At 37.8% G+C, this 17417-nt stretch overlaps 1 protein-coding gene across 1 annotated transcript in view; it reads right to left on the bottom strand.

The window, feature by feature from the left end:
* The window catches only part of FRAS1 (Fraser extracellular matrix complex subunit 1), a 421740-nt gene that overhangs the window by 74746 nt on the left and 329577 nt on the right, over positions 1–17417 (bottom strand). Inside the window, exons 39-44 of the mRNA XM_033106538.1 lie at positions 12724–12872; positions 12356–12518; positions 10589–10724; positions 6754–6944; positions 5577–5730; positions 4104–4367 (exon numbers count right to left, since the gene is read on the bottom strand). Coding sequence (XP_032962429.1) covers positions 4104–4367; positions 5577–5730; positions 6754–6944; positions 10589–10724; positions 12356–12518; positions 12724–12872 — 1057 coding nt within the window. The remainder of the gene's footprint in view (positions 1–4103; positions 4368–5576; positions 5731–6753; positions 6945–10588; positions 10725–12355; positions 12519–12723; positions 12873–17417) is intronic.

Genomic DNA, 17417 nt, shown 5'->3' with positions numbered 1-17417 from the left:
GTTAGATGAAATGGACATAATTGACATTTATAGAGTACTTCATCTTAAAACAGACTATACATTTTTTTCTAGTGTACATGGAACATTCTCAAGGATAGACCATATATTGGGACATACAACTAACCTCAGCAAATTTAAGAAGATTGAAATCATACCAAGCATATTCTCTGATCACAAGGCTTTGAAATTTGTATATCAACTGCAAAAAGAAAGCAGGAAAAAACACAAATACATGGAGATTAAACAACATATTTTTAAAGAACGACTGGGTCAAAGAAGAAATTAGAGGAGAGATCAAAAGATACATAGAAACAAATGACAATGAAAACACATCCTACCAAAATTTTTGGGATGCAGCAAAAGCAGTTTTAAGAGGGAAATTTATATCATTAAAGGCCTATCTCAAGAAACAAGAAAAATCCCAAATAAATCACCTCCCATTACAACTTAAAGAACTAGAAGAAGAAGAAAAAAATGAAACCTAAGGTCTGCAGAAGAAAGGAAATAATAAAAATCAGAGCAGAACTAAATGAAATAGAGAACAAAAAGACAATAGAAAACATTAATGTGACAAAGAACGGGTTCTTTGAAAAGATTAACAAAATTGACAAACCCTGGCTAGGCTCACTAAGATAAAAAGAGAGAAGACACTAATAAACAAAATCAGAAATGAAAAAGGGGAAGTTATCACGGATGCCACAGAAATACAAAGGATCATCCAAGAATACTATGAAGGACTATATGCCACCAAATTCAGTAACCTAGAAGAATTTGACAAGTTCTTAGAAACATATAGCCTTCCTAGGCTGAACCATGAAGATCTGGAAAATCTAAATAGACCAATCACCAGCAATGAAATTGAGTCAGTCATCCAAAACCTTCCCAAAAGCAAAAGTCTGGGACCAGATGGCTTCACTAGTGAATTCTACCAAACCTTCAAAGAAGATCTAATACTAATCCTGCTCAAACTCTTCCAAAAACTGAACAAGAGACAGTACTCCCTAACTCATTTTATGAGGTCAACATTATCCTGGTACCAAACCCTGGTAAGAACAACACAAAAAAAGAAAACTACCGACCAATATCTCTGATGAATACAGATGCAAAAATCCTAAACAAAATTCTAGCAAATAGAATGCAACAATGCATTAAAAAGATTATTCATCATGACCAAGTGGGTTGATCCCAGGGGCACAAGGATGGTTCAACATATGCAAATCCATCAATGTGATAAATCACATAAACAAAATAAAGGACAAAAAATCATACACCAATTGATGCAGAAAAAGCATTTGACAAGATACAGCATCCATTTATGATTAAAACAGTTAATAAAATAGGTATAGAAGGAAAATACCTTTACATAATAAAGGCCATATATGACAAACCCTGAGTTAATCTCGTAATTAATGGTGAAAAACTGAAGCCCTTTGCTCTATGTTCAGGAAAACGACAGGGCTGTCCCCTATCACCTCTGCTTTTCAACATAGTGTTGGAAGTCTTTGCCAGAGCAATCAGGCAAAAGAAAGAAATAAAAGGCATCCAAATTGGGAATGAAGAAGTTAAACTGCCACTCTTTGCAGATGACATGATGCTATATATAGAAAACCCTAAAGACTCCACCAAAAAGCTATTAGAAACAATCAATGACTACAGTAATGTGGCTGGCTACAAAATCAACATACAAAAGTCCACTGCATTCCTATATACTAACAATGAAATCTCAGAAAAAGAAATACAAAAAACAATTCCTTTTGCAATTGCAGCAAAAAGAATAAAATACCTAGGAATAAACTTAACCAAGGATGTGAAAGACCTATATGATGAAAACTACAAGACATTTTTAAAAGAAATTGAAGAAGACACAAAGAAATGGAAAGACATTCCGTGCTCATGGATTGGAAGAATCAACATAGTTAAAATGGCCATATTACCCAAAGCAATATACAGATTTAATGCAATCCCCATCAAAATCCCAATGGCATTTTTAAAAGAAATAGAAAAAAAATCATCAGATTCGTTTGGAACCACAAAAGACCCCGAATAGCCAAAGCAATCTTAAGAAAAAAGAACAATGCTGGAGGTATCACACTCCCTGACTTTAGCTTGTACTACAAGGCTACAATAATCAAAACAGCATGATATTGGCAGAAAAACAGACATGTAGACCAATGGAATAGAATTGAGAACTCAGAAATAAAACCACATAAATATGAACAGATAATTTTTGACAAAGAAGCAAAAAATATACAATGGAGAAAAGACAGCCTCTTCAATAAATGGTGCTGGCAGAATTGGAAAGCCACGTGCAAAAGAATGAAACCGGACTGCTATCTGTCACCATGTATCAAAATTAATTCAAAATGGATCAAAGACTTAAGCATAAGGCCTGAAACAATAAACTGCATAAAAGAAAACATAGGTACTAAATTTATGGACCTTGGGTTCAAAGAGCATTTTGTGAATTTGACTCCAAAGGCAAGGAAAGTAAAAGCTAAAATAAACAAATGGGACTATATCAAACTTAAAAGCTTCAGCACAGCAAAAGAAACCATTGACAAAATGAAGAGGCAACCAACTGAATGGGAGATTTTTGCAAACAGTGCCTCTGATAAGGGGCTAATATCCAAAATATACAAGAAACTCATGCAACTCAACAACAAAAAAACAAACAACCCAATTGAAAAATGGGCAGAGGACCTGAAGAGACATTTCTCCAAAGAGGACATACAAATGGCAAATAGACATATGAAAAAATGTTCAACATCACTAATCATCAGAGAAATGCAAATAAAAACCACAATGAGCTATCACCTCACCCCAGTTAGAATGGCTATCATCAACAAGACAAATAATAACAAGTGTTGGAGAGGCTGTGGAGAAAAAGGAACCCTCATAACACTGTTGGTGGGAATGCAGATTGGTGCAGCTGCTATGGAAGGCAGTGTGGAGGTTCCTCAAAAAATTACGAATAGAATTACTGTATGAGCTAGCAATCCCTCATCTGGGTATCTACCCAAAAAATCTGAAAACATTTATACATAATGACACGTGGGCTCCAATGTTCATTGCAGCTTTATTTACCGTGGCCAAGACATGGAAACAACCAAAATGTCTTTCGATAGATGAATGGATAAAGAAGTTGTGGTATATATACACAATAGAATACTATTTGGCGGTAAGATGAAATAGGACCATTTGTGACAACATGGATGGATCTTGAGATTATAATGCTAAGTGAACTAAGTCAGACAGAAAAAGTAGAGAACCATATGATTTCACTGATATGTGGTATATGAACCAAAAACAACAAAAGAACAAGACAAACAAATGAGAAAACTCATAGACACAGACAATAGTTTAGTGGTTACCAGAGGGTAAGGGGGGTGGGAGGTAGTAGATGAGGGTAAAGGGGAACAAATATATGGTGATGGAAGGAGAACTGACTCTGGGTGGTGAACACACAATGTGATTTATAGATAATGTATTACAGAATTATACACCTGAAATCTATGTAACTTTACTAAGAATTGTCACCCTAATAAACTTTAATTAAAAAAAAAAAAGATTGACATTTGTAACAGATCTCTCACTGTTGCTTATACATAGGCAAAAGTGTGAATGTTAGACCCTCAGACACCATTTCTAATGATTCCCAATTATTTGCATAATCTCTTTTAGTGCATAATGGCGTCCCAATTGTCCTTCCATGTGTTTTTTTTTTTGTTTTTTTTTTTTTTTTTAATAAGCATGTTGAAAATCCTGATAGATTTCTTTTGTTGTTTCTTTCTGTGGGGTTTGTTGGGCAGTGGTGATGTTCTAAGAAACTGGGGACCATGAGTGTTTAGGTAAATTAAGACTTTTTAGGACCCTGGAAATAGTATAAACTCTTCTGAGTCTTTTCACAAATTCACAGACATAGGCATCTTGTCCAAAGAATTTCAGAGATTCATATTTGTGACTCATAAAATAACAGTTCTCCCCAACTCCAGTCTCCCTAAGCTCTGAACACTTAGTTCAGTACCCTCCCACAGCACTTACATGGAAGGAAGTAATACACATTGACAAAGAACCACAGCCATTCTCTTCCATGCCTTTGGTACCTGCTGAAAGTTGTAGGCCTCGGTTAATAGCCAAGTAGGGGGTATCACCCGTAGGCAGATCTATGTATATCTCCATCCTCCCTGTGTCCATATGGAGGCCATCAGTGAGAGAGAACCGGAACTCATCCACTGCCACATGAGGACCACCAGGCATGTACCCAACCAGGCCACCCAGGACGTCCTGGTAGGTGAAAGATGAGCCCTGGTCTAAAATCCTCCCATTCTCCAGAGGCTCAGAAGCACTTTTCCTCTGGAGTAGATGACCTGAGGAAGGAAGTAAAGAAAAACAAAGAAATAATGGTAGAATATATAGGGCACAAAAACACTGACTGATTTTATCAATTATTCTGAGGCTAGTTAGAATGTCAATTGCCTCAGAGGCTCTTGGTGACACATACACATAAATAACCAACAGCTTAGCATTTTATATATAAGCACAGGGTGATTCCCTGTGGCCTTATCTACAAATAAAGAAGATAAAGTTCCACTTTCCTGGTTAAGAATCTCTTAAGGAGACCCAGATGGATGTGGTAATATAATGGCTTAGAAACCAAATCTCCCTCCATGAATTCAAACTCATTTCATTATCTAAACCTTATTTTTCCCTTCCTCAAAGTGAAAATAGAACTGTTTACCTGCTGCCTTCCTCCTCAGGCATCTGGGATGGGAGATAAGAATATGTTTTGAATTCCTTTTGAATTCAGAAAGATACTAAGCATCTTTGGGTTGAGACATAGTTTTCTGTTTTCAAGGGCCATGTGTACTATAATTGGACAGTTAAAGTGCTTCATTAAAGAAAGTGAAAATGAACGAAGGTGAGCTAAAATGCAACACTAACAGCCTCTTCTATTAACTCTCCATCAAGAGCAACACTTTCATCTTTAAAAGATCAATGGTCCTTGGGATGGACGAAGACACCCCTTGGGAGATGAAAGTTCCAGAGCTTTAGCTAACACCAGAGGGATGGCACTTAGAAAAGCAGGTAGAAGATTCCCACGGTGGCTTTTTCCTCTGGTTTAATCAGGAAAAAGTGCTTTTTTTGGCAAAAGGGACAAACTCATAAAGACATCTAACACACCTCTAACCTTAAGTGAACACCTTTGGCAATTAATAACAAGACAGCCACACTGTTCCTTGTATGAGACGGACTAGGATTACCAAGCAATAATGCCTACCCTGAGAAGAAGACATGAAGACCCTGAAAAGTGTTTTGCCTGGGGTTACATAGGAAAGCAAGAAAACAGCTGAATTGAATTTCAGAAACTCCAATTGCTAGGATTCAGGCTTTTAGAGCAACCGGTGTTGACTGTGACCCCAAAGAATATTATCTAGCTGTGAATTTGATTATACTTTGATGCAAAGAATAGATGATATACAGGGAAGGCAGAGGAATAATCAGCTGAAATCTGTGTTTCCTCTAATAACCCATGGGGCATTTCAATTAAGAAGCTTTATATAGCAGTTGTGTCCTACCGTGGTCGGGCTCTTTTGTCAATACAAAAATCAGCTCATTATCTGGAGTGTCCAGGTCTTGCAGGCTCAAGGAAGAATTGCTTATCACCACTCCTGAGTGCAGCTGCACATGCAGGGGCTGCAAAGTCATCCTGGGAGGCTCATCATTCTTCCTCTGATTAAAGCATAAAATATTAGGTCTCACACAGATATTGGTTTAAGAAAGAAACATGCACATTATTCAGAGAAAGTAATATCATATAGATAGCGTCAACTTTCACTATCGAAATAACATTTATGGGTCACTATTTTTAATTCCCAATCAAAATAATTAGTTTGCAAGGAGAGCAAGTCACACAAACAAAATGTCCCCTTGGAAATAAATGAGTGGACAGTCTATGCATCTTCTCAGATCTTTTCCATAGGTACAACGATCATATTTTCAGGACGAAAAATATGGACAAGTAGTTAGACAAGTATGAGTAGATTTTGGGGGATAAAAGGGCACATTGTTTGAAATCCGAACTGTCTTAGAAAATCCGAAGCCTATCACAGTATCTGTGGGAGGACACCATATTTGAAAGTGTGGGTTTTTAAAGCTGTCTCCCTGCCCCCAGACCAGCCCCTCTTCATCACTGTCCCTGAAGAGTGCCAAGGGTACCACGTGTTTTATTTTTTCCATGGCAGAGGGTATTCCGTTCCGAGTTTTATCTTTTATCTTTCTCTCTCCCTGGGGTGGTAGAGCAAGCCTATATAGTTGTTCCAATGAAAATAAATACAGCATCAAGGAACACATTTCTTTGATGTTACAATTTAATGAATAAATGCATTAAAAACTTAAGAAAAGGCAAGTATGCACATAGAACCACATACAATAATTTCAGGGGAAAATAGTCATATGTTAGTTTTCATTTAAATATGAGACTGGCAAGGTTTCTCTGTCTGATTCTCACAAACTGTTTTCACACAGAAAGAATAGATTTTACCCTGAAATGGATATTCAAATTTCCAAGTCAGACAATCCCCAAATGCCAGCCTTCATTCTATAAGTTTCCTATAGATCAGGGTTATATTTTTACATTGACCTCTAAAATTGAAAGTCAAATCCAATCTTCTTTGCTTTAGAGTTTACATAAAGCTATCTAATGGTGGACATTATGGTCAAAGGCCCAACTTTTCCAACTTCCAAAGTCTTTACCTCGATGGTGATATTGATGCTGTGGATTTCTGAACGACTGTTTCCATCACTTACATAAAAACTAAAAATGTCATGGGTTGGCTCAATGCTTTCATGAACACTCTGAAAGTAGTAAATATAGTTTTCCAGGACATCTTGAATAGGGAACGATGCTTCTAGGTCACTGGCAGTTCCAGGGCCAAAACGATCACCTGCGTCAACATTGAGAGAGAACTTTTACCTTGATCCATCAATTCCTGCTTACTAGGCTACGCTAGAAAACATGACAGCATTATCAACAAAAGATGAAAATGTGTTTGAGGATTAAGACCGTAGTGTGGAAAGAGAACAAGACCAGGAATTGGAAGACTTGGGGTCGAATCCCAGTTTCCCTATTATTGCTCATCTATAAATGGATATACCTGCCCTGTTATTTCGAGAAAAACCAATGAGATAATATGCATGAAAGAACTCAGCATGTTACTTTATATAGCATAGAAGCACTGGTAGTTTTGTTAGCAATCTTTGATAAAGTAAGTGCCGGGGCACGTGATGACATAATAGCAAAGGTTCTACCTTAAGCTTCGGTCAGTTTCAAGACCATTCTACCTGGTGTATTCTGCAAGACGAACCCTCTATCTCTATATGAGGAAAGGCTAACTTTTTTTTTAATCTCAGAAGTATCTCCTTAAGCATTCTTCATTTGACCTCTAAGTTCCTTAAGGAAACCTCTGCATGGGTCAGCGCTCAGCCCCTGGGATGATCCACCAGGGCTATTGTGATGCTCAGGAACCATCTAGAGCTCAGGTGCTATTCAGGTACTGAGATGCTCAAGTGTCACTCAGAGCTCCATAGGAAGTGCTGGCTCTGGTTAACGATTCCTTTCATGCCAACCCCAAACACTGTAAACGACCAATGGGAGGCACCCTCTATGTGATGTATGACTTGCCTCTTGCATGGACCAAGTCTCTCTAATTGATTGATTTTAAATTGTTACCACATTTTCTCTTAAAGAGAGGAGAAAAAAGAAACCCCTGTGTCTTCGAACATTCCCTGGATATGTCAACAAAGAAAAGTAAAGATAGAAGATAGGAAAGCAACAAGGCTTTCTCTTTCTCTCTTCCACGATCCTTTGCAAAGATCAGGCCATAAATAAGATCAGTTGATTTCCTGATTTGTAGACAGTGTCTACAATTTTTTTTTTTTTGACCTCTCAACAGAAAGACTAGAAATGAAAATGTTTTATTTATCATATGTTTGAAATGAGAACTCAAAGCAAATATTTTTTTTCTTCTTCAATGACATGAATTTCCTTAAATTTTAAGCTTTAGATTTGATATTTCTTGACACCAAAAGCATAGAGGGGTCTAATCCTAGGACATTCAGTTCAGGTTTTCCAGAAGAAACTGCTATGATTTCTTCAAATTTTTATTCTTTCTTTCCATTGATCACTATAAATATTAGAAATGTGGCTTCTTTATTTGGGTCAAAAATAGCCTAAGCAAAATAAAGGATGCCTAAATATATATTCACATAGAATAATGACTTGTTTTCTGTCATTGGAAAACAAGCTATTCAACAAGTGAATCTGTTACTGAAGCTTTCAGCATCAACCCTTCCAATTTTTAAAACTGCACTTTCTATTTTTTTGAGGTAAATCATTCTTACTAATGTGTTTCCTTGCCTTCTTAAACAGAATATACTATGTGCAAATTAAATAGGTCCGATGCATGCAGGCGGTCATTTTGAACAGCTACCACTGCATCGCCCTGCAATGCAGTGATCAAGGGGGCCCTGTCCTGTTTGTGCTGGTACGAAATGAATACAGATGCCATGTTGTTAGATTTTATACTTAACATAATTATTCTGTTTCTTCTCATCTTGCTGGTAAGAAGTTTAAGCTGCTTCTTCTTATGTTGTTAAAACGATGTACTTCTGATCGGCTGGATTCTGAATCTAGGTAGCTAGCCAGCTTCATGTATATAAAACAGACTCGGTTCTTACCACCCACGGAGCAAAGGGTGGGATCCTTAAGTGACGTGCCTTGGGACCATTATTTGCCCCCCTGAACATCTTTTCCTTACGCCAGGTTTATACTAACGGAGAGCAGTGGTTCTCCAAGTGTGGCCCTTGGACCGGCATCAATGGCATCACCTGTGAGCTGGTGAGAAATGCAAATATACGGGCCTCACCAACCTCCTCCCACAGGAACTCTGGGGTTGCTGCCCAGGAAACTGTGTTTTCACAAGCCCTCCCTGTGAGTCTAGGCACATTAAAGTTTAAGAACCATTTTTAGGGGGGCTGAGGCTTGCCAGAAATTTGACTTTTGGACTAGTGGAAAACACCTCTGAATGCATTCCAGCTGAACGTAAAACCACGTCAGGAAGGCTTAATGAAAAACCATCTGGAGAAAAGAAAAGGTCTGCTTTCCTACCTTTGCCCATGCTCTTCCCTCTGCGAGAAATGCCATTTTTCTCTCTGCCCACGGCAACTCATTCCCACTAACCCTTCAAGTTCCAACTCAAAAGTCACTTCCTTAGATTTTTTTTCCTGCCTTCCCAGGCAAAAGGAATCGTTTTGTCCTGTGTACTTTCTCAGTGCTTTGTTCCTTTCCCTGTCCTGGCATTTTATTTATCATAACTTATCAGTCTTCATATGTGTCTCCCACTCAAGGCCAGGGCTGTGTCTCATTCAGCTTTACACCCATTGTATATAGCATAAACCTTTGTTGAGGTAAATCTAATTCAGCCATAAACAAATCTAAGCGTACACACTGAGAGGCAAGATGGGGAAAAGACCGAAGATTTTCTATAGGAAAGCATGACCACTGCTACCGTATTTCCCCCAAAATAAGACCTAGCCGGACAATCAGCTCTAATGCATCTTTTGGAGCAAAAATTAATATAAGACCCGGTGTTATTTTACTATAAGACTGGGTCTTATATTAATTTTTGCTCCAAAAGACTCATTAGAGCTGATTGCCCGGCTAGGTCTTATTTTTGGGGAAACAGGGTAAATGAGTTTCTGTACCAGGCTCAAACCAGGCACCCTGCTGGCCAAAGACACCTTCGGTCAATGAATGGTCTCTCTGTGGGAGCTGCTAGCTGGACACCAATTAGAGGCAAGCAAGGCATTCAGGAATCTCACTGCAGAGACAGCAGCAAAGTAACCTGCCAGGAGCTGTCTCAACTGCCAGTCACTTCTGTCTCAGGGGCCCTGTGGACATCATGCATCTTCTCCTTCTCTGTGATAACCAGCAAGGGCAGGGGGTCCAGGGCAGATGGTGGAAGGGGAGGGATGTGGAGGAGAGGGTCACAGACAGACAAGTACACATTTCAATTCATGTCATATACTTAGAGGGAGCCCAGACACAAGCTGTGGTTCAGCTGAACTGCAGCTGCCTCACAATAAAAGGACAGAAATTTTTATTTCCTTGGCACTCAATTCCGAGTATAATCCACAAGGCCCTGCATCCCTATTGCTGGCACTCCAAAAGCCCTTACGCTGCTCCATTTTTTCTTTTGATTTACCTCCTAACATCGCACACAAGTTTCTCATTTGTTAGGTCTCTTCTCTGTCTCCCCCCCACCAGGATCTAAGGAACCACCCAGGTAGGGATTTCTGTCTGTTTTGTTTACTGATATTTTCCTCATGCTTTAAAAAGTGCCCGGCACACAGAAAATGCTCAGCAAATTTCTGTTGAGTAGATGAAAACTTCCTTCCTTCCATTTCTTTGATATGGTTCCATTCCTTCTTAGTTCTCCATGCCCAGGTTTAATCAGAGGCAGTTACCCCTCCTGCACCCTCCCTTCTTTGCAGGTCTGGAACAATTCTACTGCAGAGCTCCTGCTGGTACCTGTTCCTGTGTTCTCGATGCAGCCGTAGGTGGGCAGAGCACTTAGTCTGATGACAGCATCTCCCTGGAGGTTGTCATGATCAGCAGCAGCAAAGAAATGGTGAAATGAGAGTGGGGCTCTCCCTCCCTCTTCAACCTAAGAAGGAAAAGATTGCAGAGAGTCCTTGGGCCGTTGCACATAATACCTTAAAAAGAACTGAATTGCAAAATGACCTTCTAGCACCAATTTCACTCCTTTGAGGAGGCTGAAGCCAGGCAATCTTTCAGCTCCTTTCAAAGCGATACTCAGGCATGATGACACCTGTGTCTCCCTTCAAAGTCATGCTTCCTTCAATGATGGACCTGGTTATAAACCAGCTCTGGCCCATTCTAATCACCAGCCTTGGCATGGCTGCACCAAAGGATGGCTGCCTTCCCTCCACATTAACACTCAAAAGCCCGCAGTTAGAGAACGATCGTCCAGTCTGCCCTCGGATACCATGAGGGTGACTGTCCTATAGGTGTTCCCACCCCGAATAAAAGTCCCATTTATTCCTGTCCAGTATGTATTTATAGGTGTGCAGAAAGAAAAGTGCTCACCATCCCTGAAAGCTAGTGCTTATCTTAATGTCAATGAGGACAATAAATCAGTGTAAGTAAAAGCAGTTGCTTGCTCTCTCTCCTCGAGGGCCCTGTTTGGTATGCTGACTCTGCAACCTGAGCCTGGTGTTATTTTTTTAGCCTGTGGGATATGACCAAGTTCCTTTACTCTAAACAACTCTTGGGGAAATGTAGGAAGATTGACAAGTTACAAAGTGGAAGATCACCCTGACTCTGGGAATGGAGAAGGTCCAAATGATTGCCCCAAGTTGTAGCAATGGGAAAATGGGTGGATTATAAGAACCATTTAGAAATAACTCAGTTTTGTCAATTTTCAGTTGCTCGACAACACTAGAAAATCTCCTGAGTTTCTGGCATTTGGTATGTGTGGAGAGCAGAACAAAGAAAGTGAATTAACTTTCACAGAATCCCTACCATGTGCTAGTACAGCACTGGTTTGTTTGTTTGTGTTTTTTTTTTTAAATGCTATTTTATTAATCATCAGAGCAATCCTCTATGTAATAGGAAGATATTTTAAATGTGAAGAAATGGAGGCTAAGAAAGACTACATGATTGGTCCAAGGTCACTCAGCTACTGAGTAACAGAACTGGCCCTTGAACTCAGGTCTGGGTAATTTCATGATTAGGATACATTATCTAGCCCCCCACCCTCCCTACCCTAAGGAATTGTCAACATTGTTTACAGTGATAAGTATCAACTTGATTTAAGGAGTGACTTGGGGATGTTGTCCAAATCCCCATGTTTTATTAGGTTGGTCCAAAAGTAATTGCGGTTTTTGCAATTATTTTTTACCTTTCAAACTGCAATTACTTTTGCACCAACCTAATAGTTGCTACAAACATTAGATTCCATTTCTAATTTTACTTCCACTACTATACATATCTAGCATCATACACAAAATACTATATACATCTAGCATTTATGTCTGGCACCTAAATATCTGTTGACTAAATAATGTGGATATAATGATTTGATTTTCTGCATATAATTATTTCCTTACTTTTTGAAAAACTCATGATTGAAAACCATGCATATCTTGATACTATTGCCTTGTTAGTTTGGGGGAAGAACTTGGCAGCTAATTTAGGTAGAGATCCTTTATGTACATCGCTACAGATTCCAGCTCTCTGTAGCATTCACTGCTTATTGATCTGAGAATTGTTTACCGTGATAAGGTCAGCAAAAGCAATGACTGGCGGTGGATTCCTGACAGGGGTGATCATGATGGTAAACATCTGATTGTCCAGACGGTTGTGATCCGTATCAGACACAGAGAAATGGAAGCTATCAGTAACCAGATGATTGTCAGTCTCAAACACAGCTGAGTACCTACAGAAGCCAAAGAGACGAAGCAAATGAATGACCTACACTATCACGCTGGGTAAGATGACTGCATCTTTGTTTAAAAATGAGGCCAGACACAATACAATCTTTCAAAGGAACTGCTGGTTAGTTGCTTAACTATTTTAATACAATTTAAAAAGTTCTGTCAAAGAAAAAAAATTCTGTCAAGTAATACAAAGTGGCTACTTACCTAATTTTCCTGTTGTTGATGTCTTCCATCGTGAAATTGGAAACCTCCGCTATTTCCTCCACATGAGGCCCTGAGGTTCTTAAGAGAGAACCATACATGGGCAGAGAACTTAACCGAATCCAGATTTCTGAGTCGGGGGAAGAATCATCCTAATCAGGCAAATATGAGGCAAGACATAAATGCACATTTGCAGTAAATAAATACTTCCAGTAATTAAAGATCATGGGTGCTTCCTTCTCTGCTAATCGATAAAGTCTCTTTCCCTTTGTGACAAAGCAATACCATTTCAACCTGCATGAAAATCCCAGTATTTATTCCTCCTAGAATGTCTCTTTGATAATGTCTTCTTTCAGGAGTAGCTCAAGATAATAGTGGTGAAATGCATGTTAGGCATGGGACATAAAACAAAGAGATGCCCTACTGACACTGTAAGAGCCACACGGGGTTTTGTTTTTATTATAAGCACCAAGTGAAGAACAAAACATTGTCAGAAACATGTCATCTTTAAAAATAGTTGTAGAGTTTCTAAGGATGGTTTGCTTTTTAGAAACAGGTAAAATTCCCTTATAACATATAATACAATGATAAAGAAAATTTTGTGATGCAGAAAGAATGGAAATTATTTAGCTCAGGCAATGACACACTTTAACATTACACAATAAAATTTTTAAGTTTTACAGAATTTAGGGAATCTTACAGATTTCATTTTTATCAGGAATGAACCTCTTACAAAGAGCATTTCCCTTTCTGCATTGTTTATTGAGAAGTAAAATTGGCTTTCTGTGTTTCTACATGGACAAAAACGGAATGTCTTAATGAACAATTTCGTACTCCTTCAAGAATATTTTTGGAAATACCTCGGAGGCAGGCAACATCTTTCTGGAAAGTTTCCCTTTGTCATTCATCCTTTAGAGCAGGTGCTATGAACGTTGGGGAGCTTTACACTTTACCACGGCAACAATGAAGACAAATATTGCACAGCTCAGTGTGCAAATTGTCACAGCTATGTTGTACAGTTCGTTGAGGTACTGAATCAGGAATGTGCACATTGATATGGGGCAGTCTGGGGGCAGCAGGTTTTAGTCAGTTTTCATTTCTAGCCCCAGGGGCCTTTTGAAGTTGGCAGTTTAGAGCCTCAAGGCAAGATCACAGAGTTTTCCATATTTCCTCACATCACTTGACACTAACAAGGAAGGAAACTCAAATTCACTGAAGCTGCAAAAACTTCAGAAAATTTCCCCTAAACTTATACTTTAAAAGTTTCTCTATTTTTCCACATGGGTTGTCAAATACAATATACAGGCTTCCAAAAGACTACTTCCTACTATTATTGTGAGTACTGCCTGAGAGAGAATTTTAAAAAGACAGTTAAGAGTTCTAAGGTATTTCCTGAAGGCGCTACACTAAAAGGACAGAGCTCCTGACTCTTGATTAGAAGGAATCTCTTCTAAATTCCTCATGGGCAAATTTGGCAAAGAAATGCTTATTTCATGTCAGGCATGTTATTATAATGTTTCACATCTCAAATGACGGCTCGGTTTGAAAAAAGTGTGAGATCAGCTAGATTTTCTCTTTTTTCTGAAAATCGTGTCATAATTTAAAGAAATTACTATTTTGGGATATCGAAGACACTGTGGGTACAAAAAAATCATAAGAATATAGAACTTGTTCTTATGTAACTTTCCTACTCAAAGACCTTCTTATCCCTCTCATATTAAATCATTTTCTTTTTATTATTTATACCTCTATTGATACACCATTCAACACGAGGACCAGAACTTTGATTATTAATATTTAACTATGTGTTTCTCCTTTATCCAGTCCATGGGCCTACCATCACCCTGGATCTTGTTTCTCATTTCTTTGAATTTCGTGATATAGCTTGATACATTACTACAAAGTATTTTTAGTTTTTTTGTTTTTTTCTACTTGTGAAAGGGAGTTAGACTCTCCTCTTATGGGATTTACTTTTCTGTTTACTTAGTAGTAGACTGCTAGGATCCATCAGTATTGTTTTGTGTAAGTATAGTTAATCTGTTTTGAGTGCTCTTTAATATTCCAGAGTAAGTAGGCCACAAGTCATGTGTTATCCTGTGGATGGGCATTTGGCTTGTTGCAATATTTTTGCTATTGTAAATAATATTGCTATGAACATTCTTGTGCATATCCTTTGGTGTACATGGGAAAGTTTCTCTTGGATAGGAATCTAGGAATGGAACGGTTAGGGTATATGATTACTCATCCTCACAGCACAATGCCAAATTCTTTCCTAAAGTTGTTGTTCCAAGTTACACTTCTACCAGCAATGTGAAGGTCCACTTCCAGCAATGTATAGGTCTACTTCCTCTCCAACATTTGGAGTTTTCAGATTTTTAAATTTCTGCCAATTGAATTGGTATATAATGGTATATATTCTTAATTTGCTTTCCCTAATGACAAAAGGGTGAATATCTCTTTGTATATTTATTAGCCCTACGAGTTCCTCTTCTGAAACTCCTGCCAATGTCTCTTGTTCATTTTTTTATTGGATTATCTTTTTACTTTTTTTTTTTTTCTTTCTTTCTTTTTATTTTTTTAAAATTTATTGGGGTGACAATTGTTAGTAAAATTACATACATTTCAGGTGTACAATTCTGTATCACATCATTTATAAATTACATTGTGTGTGTGTTCACCACCCAGAGTCAGTTCTCCTTCCATCACCATATATTTGGTCCCCCTTACCCTCATCTTATCTTTTTACTTTTTGATCTGTAGATGTTCTTTATATTTTCTTCATTGTCTTTAGTTATATGTGTTGCAAACATATATATGTGTATATATATATATATATATATATATATTCACCCCCCCCCCAATTTTTAACTTGTCTATTTTCTGTATTTATGTTGTGTTTTGGGGAAACATAAATTTAATTCTAATATAGTCAAATTTATCAATCTTTTCTTTATAGTAATATTTTGTTTCTAGTTTAAGCAATTGTTCCCTTTCTCAATATCATAAATATATTCACTTATATCCTATAAAGAATTGTAAAACTTTGCTTATGACATTTAAGTACTTGATTTGCATACAGTTCGTACCTGTGTAGGGTATAAGGTAGTAACACAAGTTCTTTGTTTTTCCATATGAATACTCATTTTGTTCAGATCCATGTTTTAAATAGTTCCTCCTGTGTCCATGACTCTGGCTTGCTATGTCCGTTTTATATTCCAGTCCCATGTGTGAATCTGTTTCTAGACTTTAGTATATTCCTGTGCCACACTGCTTTAAATACTGAAACTTGATATCTGATAGGGCAAGACCCTGTCCTGCCATCATTCTTTTTTAGAATTTTGGCCCTCTATTTTTCCTTATATATTGTAGAATCAACTTATCAAGAGCTATAAAAAGGCCATTGGGCTTTTGATCAGATCTCAGTGAAATGGAAAGATCAGCTTATGGGAGAACTGATATCTTTTGATACTAAATCTTCTTATTTGTGACTTTGGCAAACATGTCATTTATTTAGTGCTTCTAAAAATGTCTGTCACTTAAGTGTTATCATTTTCCCTGCAGGAAGACTACCTGGCTTTTTTGTTAGATTTAGTTCAATGAACATAACTTTTGTAATGCTATTATAAGTGGTATCATCTTTTTGGTTACATTCACTGGCTATTTTTTGCTTATGTATAGTAATGTATTGCTTTTTTGATCTATCTGGCCTCTTGGTAAATTCTCCTTTAATTTCTAATACTTTTTCAAGAGAATTCTTTTGGATTTTCTTTATAGTCCTTCATCACATCAATTGCCCCTAGAATTCATACATCGTTTGTTACATTTATTCCTAGATGTGTCATGTAATGTTATTATAGAGGGTATCATCTTTTGAATTAGTCTGTTTTTGACTGGTGCATATCAGTGCTATTAGTTTTTAACAGTTTTATATCATCTTCTCCATATTGTAGATGACAAAACTGAGCTCCAGAGAGTTAAGTAACTTGCCAAGGGTTACTACATTAGTAAGTGGTGAGCCTGGATTAAAACCCATTTGTTCTAACTACAAAACCCATACCATCCCTCCCCTACTTGTTTACTTGCAGTGCAGAGCAAATTGTGTATTGGAAACCACCATTAAGAAGCAAGTCATTCAGAATCCCATTTCTGCTTTTTGTCTTTCCCGACATCATGTCACCCTCTTGCAGTTAATGATACTCTAATTAAAAACAGGCTCACCTGCTCCTACACCTTTACATTCTGCTTCATTTATGACCAGGATTTCAGATGGATTTTCCAACTTTTCTGGATATTCACTACAAACTCACTAATTATGTATATCTGGAAAAAATTTTCCCCATTCCACTAAGTATAAAATTCTTCTACAGCCCTCAGAGAACGTTAGTACATAACTTAGCGAAGTCTTTAAAATAGGCTATGCTTTCAGCAGGCTAGAATAGTTCTTTTGGAGTCTTTCTGCTCTAGTGGGTTAATTCACATTCAATCAATTTCTGAAAATACATGTTCAGTTGCCAATGGGCTTGCATTCTGATATGCAGCTTATAATATGCAGTTAATGGGCAGGAGCTGCTCCTGGAGTGCAATTTTGGTCTGTCAAACATTTTTCAAGCCTTGGTGATCTATTGATTAAATCTGCATTCATACATTCTTATGAATTCATGAGTTTCATAAGATTCAAAAGACCATAACCTATGGTA

Source organism: Rhinolophus ferrumequinum, chromosome 5 (assembly GCF_004115265.2).
Source record: "Rhinolophus ferrumequinum isolate MPI-CBG mRhiFer1 chromosome 5, mRhiFer1_v1.p, whole genome shotgun sequence".
Classification (NCBI taxonomy): Eukaryota; Metazoa; Chordata; class Mammalia; order Chiroptera; family Rhinolophidae; genus Rhinolophus; species Rhinolophus ferrumequinum.
Note: the sequence above shows the minus strand (reverse complement) of the source record. Positions and strands in the feature narration are given on the sequence as shown.